Here is a 24,884-nt window from a genome sequence, read left to right as displayed (position 1 = left end):
ATGTTAGTAGAGAAGTCAAGCAGAGAAGAAAGTCAATAGTGTGTGTTAATGAGGTTACCACTGTGAGCAGCGGGGGCTCAATCCTGATGGGGTCCCTGGGAGACGGTGCAGATCATGCCTCAGTCATTCACCTGGGAGACGAGGAAGCTGGGCTATTTATCTGCCAACTCCTGGCCGTCACTGGTTGAGGGCTACTTCTGCGAGCATTAGTCCCCAGCATTTCCAGCCTGCCCACGTGCATCCAGAGAACACACTTATCTGAGCGTCTTTGGTGCAGTAAGAAGCTAGCTATTGGCATGTGCAGAATGGTGAGTGCCGATGGGGACGCGGAGGGAACACCTGTAACAACTGCCACATCTGTACCCAGCATGTAGTATGATGCCTAATAGTGCACACTCTATAAATAGTAATAATAATAAGTGCTATATTGTGCACTGTTTGGTGGGACTATAAAATGGTACCGCTGCTGAGGATAAAACAGTGTGGTGGTTTCACAAAATATGAAATAGAATTACCATATGAGCCAGCATTTGCACTTCTGGGTATATACCCCAAAGAATTGAAAGCAGGATCTCAGTGAGCGTTTATACACCTATGTTCATTGCAGCATTTTCACAATAGCTAACACGTGGAAGCAACCCAAGTGTCCATCAACAGATTAATGAATAAGCAAAATGTGATATATATAGTATAAAATATATAGTATAAATATATATAAGTATATATGTAGTATAAATATATATATATATATATATATATATATATATATATATAAAATGAAATATTATTCAGCCTTAAAAAGGAAGGAAATGCTGACATACGCTACAACATGGATGAACTTTGAAGATATTATGTTAAGTGAAATAAGCCAGTCACAAAAAAAGACGAATACTGTAGAATTTCACTTATATGTGGCACCTCTCAGAGGCAGAAAGTAGAATGGTGGTTGCCAGGGGCTGGGGGAGGAGAGTGGGGGAGTCATTGTTTACTGGGTACAGAGCTTGAGTTTTACAAGATAAAAGAGTTCGGGAGCTGGATGGTTGCATAGTGGTGACAGCTGCTCAACATTATGAATGTATTTAACACCACTGAACGGTGCACTTAAAAATAGGCATAGTTAAGACAGTAAAATTTATGTTCTATGTATTTTACCACAATAAAAAATTGGGGGAAAATCCCATTTTCCTATTGACTTAAGATACATTCTTCTGGAGGAAAAAACAAAATAAAATGGACACCCAGAGTGAATACAATCAACTATCCTGCAGGAGACGGAAAAATTTGTTAGGGGCAGGGAAGAAAGAAATGATTATAACACAAATGGACACGACTTGAAATGAATATTTCAACATGTCAGGTTATTGGATACACACTTTAAAGATCAAAAGCAAAAACAATAATACAGAATCAAATCTAATGACTAAAAAGTCCCTGGGTTTTGATTTCTCATCGTCCTCTCAGTTCCTAAACCAGGCAGATCCCAACATAGCAGGGGTAAGATACCTAATCACAGACCTGTAATATTTATTACTTTTAGCCCTTGGTCCAAGCAAAACTGTGTATTGAATCACAATATATAAAACAAATCCTGAATATACAAATTTAGTTAAAAGGGAGTTTTTCTGGGAAAAGTGGAATGAGGAGCTATCCACCGTGCCATGCAGTTCTCTCCGTCCCTTCCACCTACAAGGGCAGCGCCTAAGACACTCCCTGACTCAGGAAGTCAGTGGTGGACAGTCAGACCATCACCAGCCACCCCGTGGCATTTCCCTGGCTTTGCGGATGTGGAGACTGGGACCAGAGAGGGGAAAGGTCAGATAGCAGATAGGTGGCAGAGATGTTTCTAGAAGCCCAAAGCAGGACTCCCTAGGCAGCTGAGACCCTGCGCCTGGTCCTTTACGGAAAAAACCCTCTTAGCCTCATTGGGTGCTTGGAGCCAAAGGGCATCGTCCGAGTGTTCCACAGAGGCAAACAGAGGAGCAGGCCCATCCAGGTCCTCCCAGTACATAGAACAAAGATGGTGGAAAGCGGCGGCACGGTGAAGAGCACGCACTGTTTGCAGAAGCTCTTGGAATCCCCACATTCTGCCAGCAGAGCTTCAGGGACCACCCGAGGAGCCAATATATCCAAATGCTCAGACCACAGAACATCAAATTTGGCTAATTCGGTCTTCTTGGGGGTAGGAGCCTGTGAGTCTGCAGAGGAAACTGAGTGTCAGCTGGAGACGGTCAGTTTCCACAGCTCAGGTAGGTAAAGTGGCTTTTCTGAAGACACACAGATTCTGAGAGATGGGCCAGATTTCAAGCAGAAGAAGCCTGAATTTTGGCTACTGGTACCACAGAGGCCTGATGCCCCCACTTCATTTTTCTTCATTTAACAAGTCACCACCTATGTTAATCAATGTTCTCCAAAGAAACAGGACCAATAGGAGATACATATAATAAATAATAATTATTATTATATATAGATACATATAAATAAATATATATATAAATATATATATACATATAAATATATATGCATATATATATGGAGGGAGGGAGGGAGGAGGGAGGGAGAGAGAGGGAGGGAGGGAGAGAGAGAGAGAGAGAGAGAGAGAGAGAGACAGAGACAGAGACAGAGACAGGCAGACAGAGAGAGAGACAGAGAGAGAGAGGGGAGATTGATTATAGGATTGTCTCACACCGTTATGGAGGCCAAGAAGTCCAGTGAGCTGCCATCTGCAAGCTGGAGAACCAGGAAATCTGGTGCTGTAATTCAGCCCCAATCCGAAGGCCTGAGAATCAGGGGCTGATGGTGAGCCCTGTGAGTCTGATTCCTGAGCACCAGGAGCTTCAGTGGATGTCCGAGGGCAGGAGAAGACGGCGGCCTCAGATCAAGCAGAGAGAGGAATCCGCCCTTCCTTCGCCTTTTTGTTCTATAAGCTCTCAGTTGATCGGATGATTCCCACCCACACTGGGGTGGATCTCTACTCATCTACTGATTCAAATGCCGATCACTTGGAAGTGACCATTCTAACTTCTGAATCGAGACTGTTTGTGTGTTAAAGTCACTGGAGGATTTTAATTACTTCCCAAGAGTAATGGGAAAAGTCACGTCTGTAGGTGTATTCATCCAAGTTATGGTGGAAGAATGTCCCCCACTGACTACATTTTAGAGTCACAGCTGGAGAGAAGAATAAACATGACTTTTTTTGAAAACTAACTTTATGAGCTATAATTTACACACAATCAAATGCATCCATTGTAGATGTACAGTTTGAGTTTTAACAAACTTACATACGCATATAACATCACAACCAAGATAACATTTCCATCAGCTCAGAAAGTTCCATTTTGCCCCTTTGATGCCAACCCTCATCCCCCCTCCACTGCCTTGATTTCCATCTCTAATAGATTGGTTTTGCCCGTTCTTAGACTTCACTTAAATGGGAGCATACAAGATGTGCTTTCGTATTTTTTCTCGGTCTAATGCCTGTGAGATTCATCCATGTGGTTGTGTGTGTCAGCACTTCCTTCTTTTTCATTGCTGAGTAATAGTCCATTCTTTGACCATTCATATTCCATTCTGCTGTCCCTCATCCCCCCACCCCTGCCAGGTCTAGAGGACAGAAATGACTTCTGGGAGAGCAAACAGTGTGTTATCCCTGTTTATTTGTTCGTCTTCCTGCTGATGGACATTTGGATTGCTTCCAGCTTGGGGCTGTCATGAATAAAGCTGTTTTGAACGTTCAAATACATCTACTTCCGGGGTGCCATCCTTTGAGCCTTTCTCTGCAATGTATTAATTCTAGACATTATATAATGGGGGGTGGGAATATGTGTGGGTAAATTCTGGCTGCACAGGTTGCCTTTTAAAGGCTCTGAATCCCAAACCTGTATTCATATTCTCTCTCTCTCTCTCTCTTTCCTCTTCTTTCTCTGTTTCTCTCTCCCCCTCCCTCTCTTGTCTCTCCCTTCCCCCCTCCCTCTCTGGGTGCTCTTGCCAGGATGTCAATATCAGTCCTTTATAAAAGAATGACTCCAGACACAGCAGGTGTCCGCTGGGGAGGTGACCAGGGGAAATGAGGCAAACTGAAAATGTCAGGATTTGGGAAGTCAATCATTGGCCCGCAAGGGGCTTTGGCAGTAAATGGGTCAAGAGTGTGTTTCATTACCTCGTTGGTTAGGGATTGGAGCAGAGCCCGGGTGACCCCAAATAGCTTCAGTGCCCCAGCTGAGCTTCCAAATGGATTCAGAATTGCCTGCTGGATGCCAGACATCTGGTGGGGGGTTAATAACTGCTGCTGTCCCTCATCCCCCCACCCCTGCCAGGTATTGAGGACAGAACTGACTTCTGGGAGAGCAAAAATCTCCCAGCAGGCATGGCGGCCGGGACTAGCGATCCACGGCCTGTGAACACAGAGTGGTGGGCTTGCAGAGGTTAAGCAGGCCAAGGCCGTTCCTGCCTCCAGGTCTTTGCACCTGCTGTCCTCTCTGCTGGGCCCCCTCAACCCTGACCTCTGCCCAGCTGGCTCCTTCTTGTTGTTTAGCCCTCATCTCAAAGGTCGCCTCTTCAGGGAGTCCTTCTCTGATCACGCTGTTGTGGTCTGATCTCCACTGTCCAGCCTTGTTCTTGTCGAGCACTTATCAATAGCGCAAGTATTTCTTGTTTGTTGACTTATTATCTCTCTACGAGGGAGCACAGGATGCTGTATTAAAAATCCCTGCCCCGTTTTAAAACCCCCATTTTGCAGGTGTAGAAACTGAGGTCTGGAGAGAAAGAGGAGTCTTTTCAGGAGCACGCAGAGCACAAGAGCAGATCTTATCACCCTCCGTCCTGGTTACCATTTAAATAATGGACCGGGGAGGGGTGGCCAGGTAGATCCATGATTGCACGCCAGTCCACAGCACATTTGTGCCACCTCTGCCTCTGGGCCACCCCCCCTTTGGTGAACTCAGACCAGCCACTGTGCCCCCAGGAGGTTCAGTCTGCATGTCTACAAAATGGAGGCTTCTCTTGAACCCTCTAGGGCAGATTACCTAGAAGGGTAGAGTCATGAGATCCCAAGGCCCTGTTCCTTTGAATTTTAACTTCTGGGGTTTAGAGGTGGAGGAGGTGTCTCATCTTGCAGGCTTATTTTCTGGGTCATCTCAGATCAGTAGTTAGCCTCCTGGTCACTTTGTTCTGTCCAGAGGCTCTGCTTCAGGAAGGAAATCTTGCTGAGGTGGCCCAGGGTAGGTGGGGTCATGTCTCCAGGTGAAACACCTCTCAACTCCCCAGCCTCCCGCCTTGGCCATCAAAAGCTGGCATGACTCAGCTGAAACCACTAGGGGTGGAAGAGCCTGAAGGAGACTGTACCCCCAGAAGACAGGTACCAAAAGCAAGAAGCCTGATCCTAATTATCAAGGCTGACCCCAGCGACCAGATTTGGAAAACCTTGAGGTGGATGGGGTTGGAGGATGGCTGAAATGGAAAGTGGTCAGCTTTCTTTTTCAGAAGGGAAAAGAATACCAAGGAAATCCCCAGGGCTGGGCTGTCTAAATGCAGTAGCTTCCGGCTACATGGGGCTATTTAAATTTAAATTCATTCCAATGAAATGAAATGTAGAATTCCAGCTTCTCCCTCACATGAGCCACAGTTGAAATGCTCAGTAGCCACAGGAGACGGGCGTGTTTACCATTCTGCACAGAGAATATAGGACATTTGCATCACCTTAGAAAGTTCTATTGGACAGAGCTTTTCTCCAGAAGTCAGGCCTGAGGGCCAGGAAGCCTGGGCGTAGTGGTTTTGCTACTGAATTTTTTTGGCAAGTCACCGAACCCTCTGAGCCTGCGTTTGTTCATCTGCATATTGGAAATGACAATCTGAGGGTGTCTACATCACAGAAGATCCCACTGAAATCATTTCTTTAATTATTATTATTATTATTATTATTTTGCTGTTTCACAGAGTTGTAGCTGTGCAGTGGTCCCTCCCACTTCCTAACACCACTCTTCCAGACTTTATCTTTGATGTCCTCTTTTTTACTTATTTCTCACACTGTCTTTTTGTGGGTCTCATGCTGTTTATCTATCACAGGATTGGCACCCCTCTTTCCGGGCCAGTTCTCTGTTAAAGGAAAGTGTGGGGAGAGGGGCTGGGAGGAAGCTGGGGCAGGAAGGGTCTAAACATTAGCACCGTTGGTTATCTCAGAATCCATTCTCACCAGCTCTGCTCTGAAGCAAGTCTCTTCTCTAAGCGGCAGGCTTAGTGTGGAAAACAAGTGTGAAGACGCAAGAACGTAACATTTCTTCTGCGTCTCTGAGCTTTCATGTCGCTGACTAACCAAGAGAGTAAACGTAGAACCATAACCACCGTAGAGCTGATCATTAACCATCCCGTCTCTTCCACCCGCCTTCCAACATCCTGCTTCTCGCCAAGGGTCTTCAGGCCCCTCTTTCAGTTCATCTGGACTCTGTACTGTCACGTGAGTCTCAGGGACTGTCCCCATTCCCTGTGCATGCTCCAGGCTTTGCCAGGATTGGGAAGGGCTCACAGCGTTGAAAAATACTTCTGGAGAAGTCCACATCCTACCTGGGAGCTCAGGGGCGTGTGCCTCTCCTGGTTTCCTTCTGCAATTCGGTCCAAAGCTCACTGCCATTGTCATCTCTTCTTCACACACCCGGGGATGGGACTGTGGTCTGCCCGTCTTCATCAAAGATGACGTTTTCTTTGCTACTTTTTGTTGCTGTTGTCAGACTCCTTCAGAAAGGTGGACGGACTAGAAGTCTAGACTCCACCTACTTAAACCAGAAGTGCCTCCTACCTAGTAATTTTGTCCTCAGGGAAGTACGGTATTTCCTTTCATTTCTGTGTATTTGCTAATCTTTCTACAATAAACATGCCCAGTAGAAAGAGCATGGGCCTTGGGATCAGATAAGCCTGAATCTGAAACTCAGTCCTGCCACGCTCTCGCTGTGTGACCCTGGGCCAGCTCCTAACGCCCTCACCCTCCGTCTCCTTACATGCTGTAGGTACACGGGAATAGTACCTACCTCGGAGAGGGATTTGTTTCATTCATATAACCACTGACCCAGAGAAGGACACATGGGAACACTCAATAAATGTGAGCTATTGTTATTCGTATTAATTATTAATAATCACATATTCATGTTACTGTAGTGTTAATAATTCAAGTTTAATTTCTTAAAGGCGGGCTTCAAAAATTTCTTAGATCTTAAAATCTGAGAGCTAGAGTGAACCTCAGATCATTTAGTCCAATGGTTCTCAACAAGGGGTGATTCTGCCCCCCAGGGGCTATGTGTCTGGGGACATTTTTGGTTGCAGTGATTCGAGGGGGGGGTGCTAATGGCAGGTAGTGGGCAGAGGCCAGGGATGCTGCTGACAGCCTGAGGTGCGCAGGACGGCCCCCACCTCAGAGAGCTGATTCGTTTCCAGGAGTGTCAATAGCACCGCGGTTGAAAACCCTGGTCCCATCTAACCCCTAATACAATGGTTGCCCAGAGAGAGAAAGTGAGTTGCCTGAGGTCAGCCAGCGAGTCAGAGATAAGGACTTGTTTTACCTTATTTCCTTGAAAGACCACTGTGCCCTAAGCTTTATCACACAGCAGGAGCTGCGAGCAGGGCTGGGACTGGGGTGAGGCAGCTGCAAGACCCTGACAGGGAGCCCCACTTAAATTTTGCTCCCTGAGTGCCTGCCGGGCTTCCTCTAGTCCTGGCCCTGATTGGGAGGGAGAAAGAGGGGGCGGTCCCCACAGTCCCTGAGCAGCCCTATTCCTGCCAACCCAACCCATACGTTTCTTACCGGAAGCCTTGTAACCCCCCCGCCAAAGAAATCCCAGCTTCCCAGATTTAGCCAATCCATTACCACAGGGATTAAAGTCTGTAAGCAGAGCATGCAGAGGTGGGTGGTGAGGGGGGTAGAAAATGCCATGTCAGGCAGTTAATTTTTGAGCTGGGGAATGACTTCCAGGCCGATACAAGGCAACTTTTTTCCTATTGACCCCAAGCTTGCCCCCCTCATTCACTCAGAAAAGAAAGAGAACTGGTCTGTTCTCCAAGCCCAGAAGCAGGAGTTGCCTGGAAACTTTATCCACTACCATTCCCCCTACCCACCCCCTACACACCAGCTCCCTGGTGGGTTGCAGCAGGCATTTTTGTCAGGGCACTGGGCTGTGCCCAGGCCCTCAGCAGGCACCAGCGGCTTCATGCCAGGCCCTTCGGGGTACAGGACTGGGGCCAGCTGCCCACAGCGGTGCCCTCCTGCTGCCCACTAGAGGCCTGTTCCCCAGAAGTGTCCATGGCTGAGGCTGTGGGGCGCTCTGAATTTTGAATTCTAGAAAGACAGGAACCATGCCTTAAACCTCTCAGAATCCCCTCACCACTCCTAGCCCAGGGCCAGTACTAAGCAGTGGTCGAAGCCTCTGGAACTACGTAGAGATCGAAGCATCATGGCTCAGGCACCCATTCCTGGTGGAAATGACCTTGAGCAGACGGCTTCCCCGCTTGGAGCCTCAGTTTGCTCATAGACACCACAGGAACGATGGCATTGCAGAGTCACCATGGTGGTACAGCGCCTGGAAGATGGCTGTCTCCCAAGAAGCAGGAGCTGTTGGGGTCAGTGGAAAAGAGCAGTGGACAGGGAGCTAGGAGACGGGGGCTGAAATCTGGACCCGCTGCCAAGAAGCAGAAGAACCCGAGTCACGAGCTTGGCAGCCAGCGCCAGAGTGCTCGGCTTCAAATCCTGCCTCTATTGCTTTCTAGAGCCAGTGACTTAATTCTGTGCCTTAGTTTCCTCATCTGTAAAATGGGGATGATGATAATGGTAAGAATTTCAACCTCATAGAGTTGTTGCAGGAATGAAGTTAATGTAGGTAAAGTGCTGGGAGTGAGGAATGGCAGAGTAAGCTGTATATACTTAAAATATCACCTACTATTGACGGGCTCTGTTACTTGGAGCACATGTCTTGCCCTCTTTCCATTAGAAATTTCACCGCAATGATCCATAAGGCATTTCACGTGGGGATGAAAGTGCTGATTCTAGGTGGCACATAGATACGGACCCGAAAGGAAAAGGAGCCTGGAGCACACACCCAGCAGGTCCAGGCAAAGGACCCGGCCTGGCAGGACGAGAGACGACCCGAGAGAAACCCTCTCTGCAGAGGCCAGGCGGCATCCAGGCAGGAGGCCTCCTCTTGGAACAAGGGACTTAAATGAGGCCAGCTGAGGCTCAGGGTGACAAGGCCACTAGGCATCACACAGTCCCCGGGGCACATCTCAAGCTGCGAGCTTTGGAGCGACAGGTGGCCTTCAGGAGCCTCTATGTCCTCGTCCATGAATTCAGATGTATGTTACGCCATCCAGAGAGAGCCGGGAGGGAGATGAAGGGGAAACAGACGTGGTGGTTCTTTGAAAGCCCTGTGATTCTGGGAGCATCTCTCTCTCCCCGCCTCTCAAGCAACTCTGCCTTGTTGCCTCAGAGCAATAGCACTGCTATTCAGGATGGGTGCATGCATTGAGCACTTACTGTGTGCCAGGCAGTGCTTGTGGATTCCCTTGTTAAACTCCACCCACAGCCCCATGAGGCAGCTACATCTGCTCTCCCTATTTACATGTGGCTCGGCTCACTGTGGCTTAGAGAGCTTGAGTGACTGGTCTCAGAGTGAATGGTAGATGAAAATAATAAAGCTACCACTTATTGAGGGCTTACACTGGCCAGGCACCAAGCCATGCCTTTGACATGCGTTAGCTCACCTGTTCATCAGACAACCTTTTTAGAAATGAGAAACTGAGGCACAGAGAGGTTCAGCTACTTCTTCATCCATGTGCCCTTCTAGCAAGGGGTGAAGCTATGATTCCCCCTGTGGTGGTCTGAGCCTAGTCCCGGGCTCAGCGATGAGGGTACAGTACTGGTAACAGCCAGCATTTACTGAGCACTTACTATGTGCCGGTGCTGGGCTAAGCCCTTTCCGTATTATGACTTTCGCTCCTCACACACTCTGGTAGGTTCGATAAAAGGAAATGAAAGGACAAACACTCAACAGAAAAGCACTTTCCAGGCCCTTTCACCTCTCCTCTGGGTCTGTTGAGTCTTGAAGACAAGCAGAGCTGATTTTAGTGTGCCCATTTTCTGGAGAAGGAGACTGAGGCACAGAGGGTTAAGCCAGGGTAACCCAAAGGAAAAGAGCTGGGGGCAACCCAGAAGTCTGGTCTCTGATTTCCAGCCTGGGCTCCTCCCTCCGACCCTCTCTCCTATGCCTGAAAATACTCTGAGAAAGCAGTTAGGAGATACCTGTGTCCATTTGGACTTAAGATTCAAGAGGGAAAAAAGAGGAGAAAGTTGAGAGGGTGCCTTACCCCAGGAGACCTCTGAGGCCAGCGACCCCTTTCCTCTCACCCTTCATCTGGACTCGAGTGTGTTAGTCCCCTGGACTCATTAGCAGACGCTGTACAACTTCAAGTTCTTGGGGCCATTCATTAAAAGTATTCCTGGGGAGGGTCACATGCCTAATCATTCCTGAGCCAGACAGGTGGGTGGGGTGGGGGGAGCCCCACTGGACCCAGGAGCCCCTAGCAGCCCGGCTCAGCCCAGGAGGGCGGAACAAGTTGTTCCGAAAGAGGCCAAGCCGCTGCGTAACCTTGGGCAGCTCCTATCCCCCTCTGGGCCTTAGTCCCCCTGTCCAAAGGGCTCTTCAGTTCCCAGCATGGGGTGGGGATGCATATAAGCCCCACTCAAGGCTTCTCCACCTCCTTCTGCTCCTGACACCCCCTTCCACACCTTTGGAGGCCTTTCTCTGGTTGAAGTGAAATCCAGTCAGAAGGCATTGGGGTGGGCTCTGCCTTTAAATCCTGTCTGGGTTCTTCAACTCAGTGTCTCCGATCAGGGGACCAGGGCCTGTCTCCTGGAGGGGCTGTTATGGGAACCAGGGAGGTCATCGATGTTTCTTGAATACCCGCCACACTCCCACCTTAGGACCTTTGCACTTATAAACAGTTAAGTGTCCTGCCTGGAACTCTCTTCCTTTATATATGCTTAGGGCTCCCTCCCTCACCTCCTTCAGGTGAAATGTCATCCCCTTCAGGTATCTGTTCAAAGGTTCCCTTCCCAATGAAGCCATCCTGACTCTAAAATCACACGGTTGCATTCCTACCTCCCTGCCCCCTTCTCTGCTTTTTCATTCTCCACAGCACTTATCATACCACAGATCTTACTCATTTATCCGTTTGTTTTTAAGGTCTCCCCGCTAGGATGTCAGCTCCATAATTATAAGGCTTTGTGACTATTTGGCTCACTGCCATGTCCCCTGGGAATACTAAATGGCATGTCATATGTGTTCAATTAATACTTTTTGACTGAATGTAGTAACCACTTGGGGACAGCACCTGGCACACAGCAAACCCTGAAGAAAGATCCTTTTCTGGCAGTGAGCCCATATTCACTCTGGAAATATTTATTAAGCACCTACTGCAGCCCACGTGTTGGGGGGACAAGCTGGACAGGATTCCTAGTACTTGACTTGCTATTTGCTTGTTATCGTTTTCAAAGCACTTAATTTCCCAGGCTCTCAGCACAGCCCCATGAGGTAGGCAGGCCCAGGAAACAAGATGGGGAAACCAAGGCTGGCGATGAAGTCCCTGGTTCCCACTCACAGAGCAAGTCCTTGGCCAAGCCAGGATTGCTCCTGGGCCAGCTGAGGCCACATCCTGTATGCCCACTACTCTGCCTAACTTCCCTTGGGCTCTGGGGGTCTGCCCTGCCCCTGACATTTTCAACTCTCTCCTGTTTACCATCATCCCACCACCCCCTCCGGTCCAGCTGGCCCTGCCCCAGGCGTCCTGGGAGCTGATGTGGTGAGCGACAGGGAAGCGGACCCTTGCTGCTGAGGCCTGACCTGTGCAGTTTCCAAGCCTCTCTTGACAATGACCCTCCCTCCACTGCCCACAATCCCTCACTTCTCAGGCCTCTGGGGCTCCATGCTTCAGGCCAACAATAAGAAACGCAAGGGAACTTGCACTGCGGTTTTTCTCTGAATAAGCACTATCTCATTTAATCTTCCCAGCAGCGCCTAGGAAGGAGCCTTATTCCATTTTATAGAAGAGAAAAAGGAGGCTCAGAGAACCCAAGAACCCACCCAGTGAGAAAAGGGAGGGGGCCAAGAGGCTTCAAAGACAAACCTCATGGACTATAAAGCCCTTCCAGACCCCTGGATATACAGGTTCATTTGTAATGCAAACAACAATATTACTACTAATTACAATAATAATCGCAAACATTTACCTACTACTTCTTCTATACTGGGCACAGCCCCAAGTATTTTAAGTATAGGAACCAATCTTCACAACACCCCTATGAGGCAGGTCCTATCAGTGTCCTCATATTACAGAGGAAGAAACTGCGGTACAGAGAGGCTAAGTAACTTGCCCAAGGTCACACAGCCAGGAAGTAGGACAACAAGACTGGAGTCCAGGAAGTCTGGTGCAAGAGTTCACACTCTCCTGATGCTGCCCTCACCCTCTCAGAAAGTGATTCTGTGGGAGGCAGCAAACAAGGGCTTCTCTTGTTATTTCTTCCAACCTAGGGAAAGGCATTGTTTCTGCCCGCTGTCAGCTCTGCCCAGCGGAGCCTGGAGCTCAGCTCTAAGTGGGGCTGTGAGGTCAGGGGTGGTTTGTCTTGCCTGGAACACCCTCGATTTCCAAAACTTCTCCACTCTGGGCTTCAGTTTCCTCATCTGGAACGTGGGTAATAACATCTCTTGCCCCCACAGAGCCCTGGTGAGCTTAAATGAGCAAGCTAGCAAATCTGGAGTGCTTTGAACCATGCCTCGCAGTTAGTAAGTGCTAGAGAGGTGTTGGCTATGGCTCTTAGGCGGCCTCTTGGGCGACACAGAAGAGGGCATGAATAAGGCACGTGGCCCAGGACATCAACAAAATTGAACTGACTTCCTGCAGCTTCCCAGCGACCAGCACATTCCTGTAGGCGAGCTTCACACTGTTGAAATCAAATCCCCTTTTCAGCCCCGGCTGCTGATAAGGACCGCAGGAAAGGAGAGCAAAAGGGACCGGCCACTAGACTGACCGGTGGAAAGGTGCTGGCCTCCCCAACCCTTTTCCAAAGTCTTTATCAGGCTGGGGATCACTGTTCTGTGCTGTGTATCAGTCCCCCTGCCCCTCCAACATGGGCTCATTCCCGTTGACTCCCTGTCCCCCTGTGAATTTCAGGGACAAGTAGAACTGAGAGCCTGGTATCCCTATTTTGCAGATAACAGCAACAGCTGCAATTTTTTATTGGGCAACTACTATGCATCAAGCACTCTCAAGTCTTCCCAGCAGGTGGGTTTCATTCTGCCCACTTTGCAGATGAGGAAATAGAGGCTGGGGGAGGCAGGAGGTGGTACGGCCTTGAGTGTCTCTTTCTTGATACATCTCAGCTGGAGAGAGCGGTTCGAGTCCTTGTGTGTGACTTGTTCCTGGCCCTGGCCAGGTCCAGCCTAGCTAGGGTTCTGACTTTGTGTCTTCAAGGTCTGGGGGTGTCAGAAAATGCTGCTCATCAGTCCAGAGGGCACTGTCCTGTTGCGTCGGGTCAGGAAACACGATCTTGCTCCTTGCCTCATCACGGGGAATCACATTGGCCTGTTTACACACCTGGCAGGAGCTCCGGGAAAGTGGAAAATTGGCGGGGCCTCACAGGGATGGTTCCGAGCCCAAGGGGTCTGTGTAAGCAATGGGCCAAACCTGATGGGGAGAGCACGGAAGGGGCACAAGAAGGGTTCTGGGACCCCCTGGCTGGGGTAGCCTGGGAAAGTCCTCCCACGCCCCCTCTGTGCCTCAGTCTCCCCAGCTGAAAAATGAAAGGGCTGGAAACAGATTCCAGCTCAAACCTTCCACAAATTGGTAGCAATCTGGGGGTTTGGAAAAGTACAGGTCTTCTGAAACCAGAGCTATCCGGGTTCAAGTCCAAATTCATTCATTCGCTTGTTTACTGAGTACAAAATGTGTCAGACGCTGTTCTAGGCACTGGAAATGCTACAGGGAACAGGACAGACATGGGCCCTGCCCTTACGTTACTCACAGTTTACCAGGGGTGGCAGACAAGGAACAAATTAATGATCGTTTCAGACTGGGATGGATGCCATGAAGGAAATCAAACAGGCGGCTGTTTTAGAGAGTGTTTTGTGGGATGAGGAGGGCAAGTACTCTTGAGAAGGGGTAGTCAAGGGGGACTCAGAGGAGGAGATGTCACTGGCTCTAAGACCTCCATGACTAGAAGGGCCCGGCTGTGGAAGACCAGGGGCAATATCATCTCAGGCAGAGAGAACAACACGTGCAAAGGCCCTGAGGCAGGAAGAAGCTTGGCAGGTTTCAAAAACCAAAAGAAGGCCTATGAGGCTGAATCATAGTGAGGAAAGAGTATGGGAGATTATAACAGCCATATTTTCTAGTTTGCTCTGACATCTTGGGACCTTGCTGCTTCTGGAGGGTCAGCCTTTCCCAGGTCTAGCTAATTCCTAGAGATAGTAAACAATTCACCTGTGTTTTCCAAATGTAAACCAGCCAATCCAGAACCCAACCACCTCCTTTACTGGGCTCTCTCACTCCAGGCCACTATCCTCCTGCCTTAATCATCCCAGGACCAGGTACCAGAAAACTCAGGGTAGCCTCTATGTCCCAGAGCCCACTGAAATGATTTGAACTAGCCAATCCCAAGCCTGCCTACCTAGACTTGCCCATTCCTTCAATACGTAATATATTGCCAGATAAGTGATAAAAACCATGAAGGAAGATAAGGCAGGGAAGAGAACGGTGTAAAGAACTTTTCATTTTGTGTGTTAATTAGGGTGGCCAAGGAAGGCTTCCAAGGAGGTTCATCTTTGAACTAAGATGACTGAAGTGAGGGAGCAAGCCTTGTCTGGAGGAAGAGCAGTTCAGACAGAGGGAATAGCAAGTGCAAAGGCCCTGGGGTGAGAGCAACCTTGGGATAGTTAAAAAACAGCAAGAAGGCCAGTGTGGCTGGCGCAGAGGGAGCGAGGCGGCCACAGCTCCTAGTAAGTGACCGATAAATATTTGCTGTCCTTATCCGTTGTTGAGGGCCTACTATGAGCTGACCAGATATAAGGATCTTGACCTTTGATTCCTGTCACCCCTTATCTAGAAGTTAGGCTTCAGAGATGAAATGAAATGTCACTAGAATAGAAGGTTGATGGCTGGGAGCCTGGGATGGGGGAATCACTAGACAAGGAGGAGGGAGGGGGTTGAGGTGCTCATCCCCAAGCTGCCACTCACTCACTGGGACGCCTCAGGCAACTCACCTACCTTCTCTGGGCCCAGGTGTCCTCTTTACGCATATTAAACTCGAATGCTCACCAAGTTCTGGAATGTTGACAGTGACTGCAGTAAAGTAACAGCTGACATTTATGGAGTGCTTACTACGAGCCAGCACTTTGCCAAGTGCCTCAAACATATACAATCATTTTGTCCCCACAACACTATTATTGGACCCAATCTCCATATGAGAACACTGAGGCTTAGAACTGACCATTTCAACAGAGTTCATTCCACCCAACACTACCAGCATCTTTCATTTTCCCCCTAATCAGGTTCAGAGTGCCCTCTAAGAAAAAAAAGTATGAAGATTAGATTGTGAAAGAAACAAAATGTATGTGTATCTGAGATGGAATTTTTGCATATATGAACTTATTTCTTCATCACGAAATCCTGTGAGGAAAGGACTATGAATAAATCCATTTATCGGATGGGGGAACAGGTTCAGAGAGGTGAAATCACTCTTCCTGAACCACACAGCTCATCGGGGCAGACGTGGGAGCTGAACTCATATCCACAAGAGTCCAAAGCCAGGACTTTTTGCCAAAACCATGCTCCCTCCTGAACCCCAGGGTTTGCATCCTCGGAACAAAGGGCCCACCTGATGGGACAGACACAGCTGTGAGTATGGCTCTGCCACCTATTAATTTCCTGTTGCTGCTGTCGCAAATTACCTCAATCGCAGTGGCCTAAAACAGCACAAAGTTCTTCTTTTACAGTTTTACAGGCCAAACGTCTGAAACCATTTCCACTGGGCTACAGTCAAGGTGCCCTTGGGGCTGGTTCCTTCTGGAGGCGCTAGGAGAGATCCATCCACTCCTCGCCTTTTCCAGTGTCTAGCGGCTGCCTGCATTCCCTGGCTTGTGGGCCCCCATCACATTCCCTTCTGACTCTGACCCTCTTGTACACATCCCTGTACAGGCTCCCTCTTGTACAGGTCCTTATGGTCACGTGGGATCCACCCCGGTCCTCAGAATAATTTCCTCATCTCAAAATCCTTGCCTTGACCACACCTGCAAAGGTCCCCTTTCTATGTAAGGTGACCTGCCCAGGTTCAGGGGACTAGGACACTAACATCTTCCTTCGGTGAGGCATTGTGCAGCCACCCACAGGCAAGGAGTCTTCCTTTACTGACCGACCACCAAGTGGCATGGTGCCAAGAAGGTCGTCTAGGTAGCCCCCTCATTTTACAGATGAGGAAACCAAACAGCAGGGGCTGGCAGCCAACCTTAGGAATCTCCAAAGAAGGCAGATACACCGGGGGTGCCAAGAAAATGTACAGAAGTGGATATTCGGGTCAGCGTTGCTCAAGCAGTAGTTCCCCGTCATCAGAAGTGTCTGGACGCTGGTGGGAACCACGTTGAGCACCTCTTGTAACTGCAGAAGTCAAACGTGACTTGTATATATCTTTTGTTATCAGTCTGTATTGAGTATTACAATTTTAATACAGTTTTTTTCCTTTCTTAAAACGTGTATACATTTTTTTGGTACCCTGGTATATGCTGGCTGCGAGTCCAGCATTTCTTGCAGTGAAAGAGGCTCGCTCTGGAAGACTTTGGACCATTCAGAAAAGGACAATAAACACCACTGTTACTCCCTTTCTGATTCTTCCTTCTCATTCCCTCCAAAACAAAGTCTCAGTTTGGTTCTAGCTTGCCTTTTACACCTCTCTTGATCCTTTCTCTCCCTTTGTAACAAAGAAAGGGCACGTCTCAGGCCCTCAGCTTCAAGCGGGCAGCTGTATGCAGCCAGAATTACCCAACATTGGATATTTACTTATTTACTGCTAGTTTTCTTCTGTTAGTCATTCATGATCCTGATTTTCCATATATGGTCCTGACATGAAATTTCCTTTCTAAGTCACTTATAAAGCCACATTTAAGTTTTGTTTTGTTTTTGTCTTTTTTTTTTAAGGAGGGGGCAGTAAGACATTAATGTAAGGAAAAAAATAGGTAAATGATAGGAATGTAATTAAGGAAATAATACTGAGTGGGAAGGGGATCTGGCAGAAATGTTGTGGGTGGTATTTGGATGATGGAAACCACATCAGACCTCATGCCATTTTGGGGGTGCATGTGGACAAATTCCTGGTCCAAGTTCTCTGGGGTTCAATGAGATGAAGCAAGTTAAAAGTACTAGGCAGTAGCTGGCCGAGAAGGTGCTCGATCCACAGGGCCGGACTTGTGGTCTTGTCTGGGAAACTCCTATTAGGGGAAGACTCAACGGCTTCTCAGAACCCTGGTCACCTGTCTGCCAAAACCCAGGACCAAGAGACGAGGAGAAGTGACTGAAGTAATATTTAGTAGCTGTGTGACCTCAGGAACATTACCTAACTTCTCTGTGCCTCTCTTTCCTCATCTGTAAAAATGGTGATCATCATTATTCCTATAAGGCTGATGTGAAGAGTAAATGAATAAAAAGTGGAAAGCATGTAAAACAGTATAGGGTGGGGGGGGGAATTAGCAGTTATTGTCATTACTATAAATTCCCACTATATTTGGTGCTGCACTGGACAATTTCTGTACCTTCTCTCTCTTCTGTTTTTAAACTTTTATTTATTTTAAGTGTGTTTTTCCAGGACCCGTCAGCTCCAAGTCAAGTAGTTGTTTCCATCTAGTTGTGGAGGGCGCAGCTCACAGTGGCCCATGCGGGGATCGAACCAGCAACCCTGGTGTTAAAGCATCATATTCTAACCAACTGAGCTAACCGGTCACCCCTGCAGTTTCTCTTAATTAAGTCTCATAAGAGCCATTTGAGAGGATGTGAGTCTTCCTTACTTCACAAATGAGAAAACCGAGCCTCAGAAATGTGAGATCTCCAACCCAAGCTCCCCTGTCTCATAATTTCAGAGCTAAGTCCCAAACCCAGCTCTTCCTAACTCAAACCTATGCTCTTTCCATCATTTTACTTCTGAGTCTCAGTTTCCTCATCTGCAGAATGGGAGCGTTAAAACTTACCTTGAGCACTGAATAAAAAGGTAATTAGTTATGGTGTGGGCACAATATATGATTTCACTGGACCCAAATAATAAGCAGAGAGGAAGGTGATACTACGGCCATGTTATAAATGAAGAAACTGAGGCCCAGAGAAGTAAAATGATTTGTCCAAGGTCACAGAACAAGTATGTAGCATGAGAATCCCATTCTGATTCTAAAGACTCAAAACTGGGAATGAAATGACCATTTTCCTCGTTTCCCACCTAAATGCCCCAGCCCAAGAATTAGGCAACAAAAAAGTGGGCCTCTGACCTTATGGGTAAACCACCACCCCCTGAAAAGATTCACTATCCCAGAACAAGTCTGCTGATAGCCACACTTGACACCTTTGTGCAAATTAGGAAGAGAGGATCTTCCTCAGGTGATCCAGCCCTGCACTGGGGTGCAGGGTTCAGCATGTGGAGTACAGGTGGGTTCAGTCTCACTTTACCTCCTCAAGGTAACTTGTGCAGTGTACAACCTGCACAACACTCTGTAGCAGGACTGCCTAGAGCACCTCCGAACTCCTCCTCCTGAGAGCATCCTTTGAAAGAGTCACCTGGCAGGACCCACTGTAAGAACTCGTCTTGGCCAGGTGGTCAGTCCAGCTAAATTGGCTTTCAGTGGGTGCAAGGTGGGAAAGGGGCAAGACTTCTCTGCAAGCTCTTGGGGCAACAGCTTATTAGCATGCCTGCTTTATTAGCCTCTTCTGTCCCCGCTAGTTGCCCTAGGCCAGTCCCCAAACCTCCAAGTCCCAAGATGGTCATTTTTGGAAAACTTTGAGGGGGTCCCTCTGGCAGCATCCTGACTTCCTAAGTCTGGATCCCCAGTGGCGCTGGAAATTGCAACCACTGCATTCTAGAAGTGCATCCCACTCCTTTTCACCCCTGCTGATAGCGTTCCGAGCCAGGACATAATGTAAGAATTGTTCCCCCCGGATCTGCCCTTCAGATTAACCCCAGCCTCACCAGTCGCCAGGGGACAGTTGCATGAGGAGCAACCCTTTTGATCAATCAGAATCCTAGAGCCTCAGAGCAGCAGTGGCCTGGAGACATCATTAACCTGGAAAACCAGACTCAACAAGGAGCAAATGGCAAATGCCCAAGCATCTCAATGCCCAAACTTCTATCCTGATGTGCTATCTGCAGTTTCGCAAAAGGTTTTCGGAACCCATACATACACTACAACGTGCATCGGGGCTTCCAGAATTTCTATGTGAGAGAGGCTTAGAAGCGGCAATCTGATGGGGGTGGGGTGAACACGAGGGCACTTGCCTTGGAGCTACATTTGAAGAGCCAGCATATTTTTGTCAGCCCACCAGCCTTTGTTTGGAGCAGTTATCACGGGGGCTAAAACTGATTCAGACGACAGGGATTGTCTTGAAGCTGTGTTTGCACAGCAAATGCACTGTTTGCTTTAAATGTATGTCACAGATCAATAAAAACAGCAATGTTTTCTGTTCAATGTTCTCTAAGGATGCTTTTATTCATATTGTGCTTGACATAAGATTGAGAAACGTCAGTTATTAACATCAAGAATAATGATAATGATGATAATGATAATTATATATGTAATTATTTATGTAATTATATATTGAATTATAGATATAATTGTATACATAATTATATATGTGTATATATGTATATATACACATATCTATGTATATATATAGATATATAATTATTGAGTATGCTGATAGAGATTTTGAAGGAGGCTAAAATCTCCCAAGAAGCCAGACCTGCCTCCTTGGAGGAAGCCCTGGTTTGTCAGCTACTTAAAGAGTCAGTGACAGCCAAGGCTGCACAAAGGGTCCCCAACCAGGGATCTGTAGTGACCTGGGAAAGGTTTTCACTCATTTATAACTCTAGGAAGACTGTAAAGTGTAGCGGTCAGAAGTACAGACCCTGCGTTCTGGCCTGGCACCGGCTGTGTGACCTTGGGAAAGCCACCTAACCTTGCTGAGCTTCCATTGCCTCACCTGCTCAGTAGGGATGCTAACAGAAGCTGTCTCCTGGTTATGTGGACATTATATAGGCTAATGCCTGCGAAGCTCTGATATGGTGCCTGCACGTAGTAAGAGTGAAGCATTCACGAAACACCTTGCTCATGAGGCTACCACCGTTGCAGGGATGACAGGCACGCTGCTACGTTAGCTGTGCGTGCCTGAGTTCAGGCGTGCAGCTCAGACCCCCTCCCCAGCCCCGTACTGAATTTTGTATTTGTAAATCTATATGCTTTTGCTTAAACAGAGCCCCTCAAATACTATGTACTTCAGGCCCCATAGCACCTGGGTCTGCCCCTGGGTTCACAGGTCTTGCTAGAGGGTAGAGCAGGGAGAAGGGAGCTCCCAGGACCCCTGCTGAGGAGAGAGAACCTGTGTGCTTCACCTGTTCCCCGGAGCTCAGCCTGGGACCTCGCAGACCCATCATCCTGCCACCAGCGATCCTTCACAAAGGCAGGCGACTTCCTCTCTCAACTCTTCACATCAATTCTCCAAACTAGCAAGGTGATCGTCGCGTTTTATAGACAAGAAAAGTGAGATTCAAAGAAGAAAGGGGATTGGTCCAAAGTCCCGAGATCAGCAAGTGGCTTAGGATGGAATGGTTTTAGAAAAAGTGACCTATTCCTTATTCCAGCACTCATTGTTTCTCTCTTCCATGTCAAGAAATTCTAACAGCTTCGATACGTCCATACTAAAGGACTTGCTTGTGTATTAGCCCTGGATCTCTTTGGCATCCCCTAGTACCTCCTCACTCCCTAGGCCCAAGGAGGGCCCCTTCTTCCAGGCAGCCCTCTCTGAACACCTGTCTCACTTCCTATGGTCTCTGCTGGTGTGTGCTGGGTAATGCACCACTAAATTACACCCTCTCGTTACTTTTATGAACAATTTAATATCTCATTGAGGCATGATGACGCGACTTCTGGAGGTAGAAGCCTGTCTTATGAGCCTAGTACCCTTCCATGATGCCTGGATGAGCCGGACACAGGTGAAGGAACCAAGAGGGACTTTCAGTACCATCTCTTTCCAGCTCCCATTGGTGGTGATTTTCATCGTGATACTCTTGACATCCATCTTCAGTCTTTGACCTTCTAGACTTTCTTTGAGAGTCTAGAAAAAGCTAGGATTCTGGATTCTGACAAACTTGGGACTGAACCCCCACTCAGCTGCTTGCTGTGTGATTCTGAGCAAGTCACTTCATCTCTCTGAGCCTCACTTTTCTTCTCTGAAAACTGGGGTAAATGATCCTCCACCTCAGAGGGGCACTGAGAGGATTAAAGGAGATGATGCACGTAAGGCAAAGCTGAGCGCTGCACCTTGCTCCTAGTAAGCCTTTATGAAACTTGGCTGTCCCCTTCATGCACGGCGCCTGGGTGAAGGCCCACCAGTGTATGACTAGGCACTTACTGTATAAGGCTCAGTTCTCAGAGATTTGCACACACAGTCATGAGCCACTAACGACGGGGATACATTCTGAGACATGCGTCTTCAGGCAATTGCGTCGTGCCAACATCACAGAGTGCACTTACACAAGCCTCGGTGGTACAACCTACTACACACCGAGGGTGTATGGTCTAGCCTGTTGCTCCTAGGCTAGAAGCCTGTACAGCACGTTACTGTACAAAACAGCATGAGATTAAATTAAACACAAGACAATATGATACAATCAAGAGATGCCGTAAAGAACGAGATGTGTGGGCTCCAGCCGCTAACACGACATACTGTTTTACAGCAAACTTTTTCTATATAAGTAGAAAGAGTATGCTAGAAAGTATAGTATGATACATGCACAAACCAGTAACATAGTCGTTTATTATCAAGTATTACGTACTGTACATAATTGTACGCAGCATATACTTTTATATGACTGGCAGCGCAGTAGGTTTGTTTTTACACCAGCATTACCACAAACATGTGGGAATGTTTGTTCTACAGTGTCAGGATAGTTACACATCACTAGGCAATAGGAATTTTTGGGCTCCATTATAATCTTATGGGACCACCGAGGTATATGCCATCCGTCATCGACTGAAACATCACCAGGTTTATGCAGCTCATGACTGTATGGCTTCATTTACTAGTCACCACAACCCTACGGATTGGCACTATCATCCCCCCCCCCCTTTTACATAAGAGTAAACTGAAGTTCAGAGAGGTTAAGCGACCTGCCCAGGTCACACAGCGTCACATTCATTAGAGTTCCGTGATTGTCAAGTGAAAGGTGCAAACACGAAGTTAGCGCTTAATAAAGAGAAATCATTCATGTAGAAGCGAGAAGATCCAGAAGGCTGGGTGTGACTCAGGCTTCAGGGAGCAGCTGGGAAAGGGGAAAGGAGTTAGGGGTGTTCACAGCAGCCCGAGGCAGGATCCAAGTGGGAAAAGGCTGGAGGGGGATCTGGTGAAATCTGTCTACACTGGGACCTCAGCGGTCCCCGGCTTCAGCGGTTTGGGAAAAGAGGGTCCTGCCCGCGGCGCAGCCCGGGGAGCGGATGGGGGATGCACAGGCAGAGGCGGCGTTACCTTGGGCGGGAGGGCGAAGACCACCGGCAGCAGCGCGAGCGGCGCAAAGAGCAGCACCAGGAGCCGCCGCGCGCTCCACACTTTCTTGGCCACTGTCGCTAGCGCCGCCATCTGCGCGATCACCGGGGAGCGGGCCAGCCCTGGACTGTCGGCTCCAGGTCCCCGGCGCCGACTTAAAGCCTGTGGGGGAGGGTCCAGGGAGGGGACTGCGCTTGGGGACCAGCCCTCTCCCTACTCCTCCCGGAGGAAAAGGGTGGTGCCTGCTCCCAGGGGACTGGGTGAAAGAGGCCCGGGAAAGTTAGGTCAAGTTAGGCGCAATCACTAAGGACCCGCCTGGAAGGCAGCTTGGCCTCGGGTTTGAGCCTGGCGACTTTCCAGTTATGTGACCTGGGCAACCGGCTTACTCGTTCCTCGCCACTGTTTACTTGCATGTGAAATGAGCGACAAAAACAGCGTGGGGACCAGAGCCCTGTGTAAAGCATGTGAAATATATGTGTGGATTGAGGTTTGCAAAACAAGTTGTTTACTACCGTGTTTCCCCAAAAATAAGACCGGGTCTTATATTAATTTTTGCTCCATTAGGGCTCCTTTTCGAGGGATGTCTTATTTTTTTCACGTACAACAATCTACATTTATTCAAACACAGTCATATCATCTTCTTCTGAAACATCTCCGTAATGTACTAACTGCGTCCATCTGGCTGAGATCTTAACTGGGGCTCATTTTGGGGGTCTTATTTTCGGGGAAACACGGCAGTAGGATCAGGACTATGGCTGCACGTGTGTGAGACGGATAAGAGTGAAGTGAAAGTAGACATGTTTGTGTGTAGAGCATATACATGAAAGTAAACATGTTTATGTGTGAAACTGAGCATAACAAAATGGAGTGGTAAATACGTTCACCTAAGAGATGAACAACTGGCAAGCCACTTCTGGTTATCACCTAAGAAGTAAACAAGTCCAAGGACAAGAGGATAAAAGCAGAACTCCAGAGCAAGGCCATGAGTGGTCCAACTGGGCGCTCGGCTAAGACCCTCTGCGAGGTGCAAGCCGCGATACCCCGGGACTCCCCGAAGCTCTTCCTTGCAAGACCAGCTCGCCTCAGACCCATCACGGGCCCAGTCGCCTCTCCCAGACCAGGGACCTTCTCCATCCTGACTGACTCTGGGACTTGGTTCCTTATTACATTCTATTCTATTCTGTATAACCTTCTGTGCTGACCAGAGTGTTGGCCCCTGGAGGGACATTGGCTCCCAAATAAAGCTGTGTTACTCACTCCACCTGAAACTGTGTGCCAGGCTGTTCCCCACTCGCGTCCCAAGTACCACGCAGGGATGTAGAGCCCTGCCGAGGGGTTAATGTCCCCTTGACTTTCAGGAAGAGACTGAAATGTGGGGACTGCCCTTACAGGTGCTCGCAACACAAATTGGCATAGTGGACACTTTCACTTCCCCACTGACTTCACAACTGATGCTCAAGCCTTGGCCATAAATCGGCCCGTCAGTCATCAATCGGCGGCGTCAGCACTCCTTTTTCAAGAACAGAAACTTCTCAGGAAAGACGGTGAGCTCAGCTGGCTAGAGCATGTTACGATTAACACCAAGATTGCCAGTTTGATTCCCCCACATGGGCCACTTTGACCGGTGCCCTTCTTTAAAGAAAAGGAAGGAATATTTTTTTCTTCAAGTCTGTCTGCTCGATGACAGTGGGTAACAACGTGTGGCACGTTGGATAGCCAAAATAATATATGAAGAGCTGAACTGTGTGAGGAAAAATCGAGACAGAATTTGTCAACAGCTGGAACTGTGAAATGGAAATTTTTGGTTTGGAAACTAATTGCTTATATTCTCTTGCATCCAAACTTCTATAGCTTATTTTCTGTGTCACTTAGATATCGCTCTCTCTGTCTCTCTCTCTCTTCCATAGGATGTGGACGCGAGCTAAATCCCTAAAAAAGAAGTTCAGGATTAGGAGACATCCAAACACTGTGCTTAATAAGGAGGACCCCTGATATGAGACGGACTAGAAGTCAGGAAACGGCTTCCTGTACAAACCCCTGAGGATGTACAGATAGACCTCAAAAATCCTAAA

The 24,884-nt window shown here is 48.2% G+C and overlaps 1 protein-coding gene across 1 annotated transcript in view; it reads right to left on the bottom strand.

Annotated features, from left to right (window-relative positions):
* The window catches only part of SLC13A3 (solute carrier family 13 member 3), a 61,088-nt gene extending 38,125 nt beyond the window's left edge, over positions 1 to 22,963 (bottom strand). Inside the window, exon 1 of the mRNA XM_019749727.2 lies at positions 22,795 to 22,963. Coding sequence (XP_019605286.1) covers positions 22,795 to 22,905 — 111 coding nt within the window. The 5' untranslated portion in view covers positions 22,906 to 22,963. The remainder of the gene's footprint in view (positions 1 to 22,794) is intronic.
* Between the last annotated feature and the right edge of the window lie 1,921 nt (positions 22,964 to 24,884).

This window comes from Rhinolophus sinicus, linkage group LG13 (assembly GCF_036562045.2).
Source record: "Rhinolophus sinicus isolate RSC01 linkage group LG13, ASM3656204v1, whole genome shotgun sequence".
Lineage (NCBI taxonomy): Eukaryota > Metazoa > Chordata > Mammalia > Chiroptera > Rhinolophidae > Rhinolophus > Rhinolophus sinicus.
The sequence above is the reverse complement of the archived record's forward strand: the minus strand, read 5'-3'. Positions and strand labels throughout refer to the sequence as shown.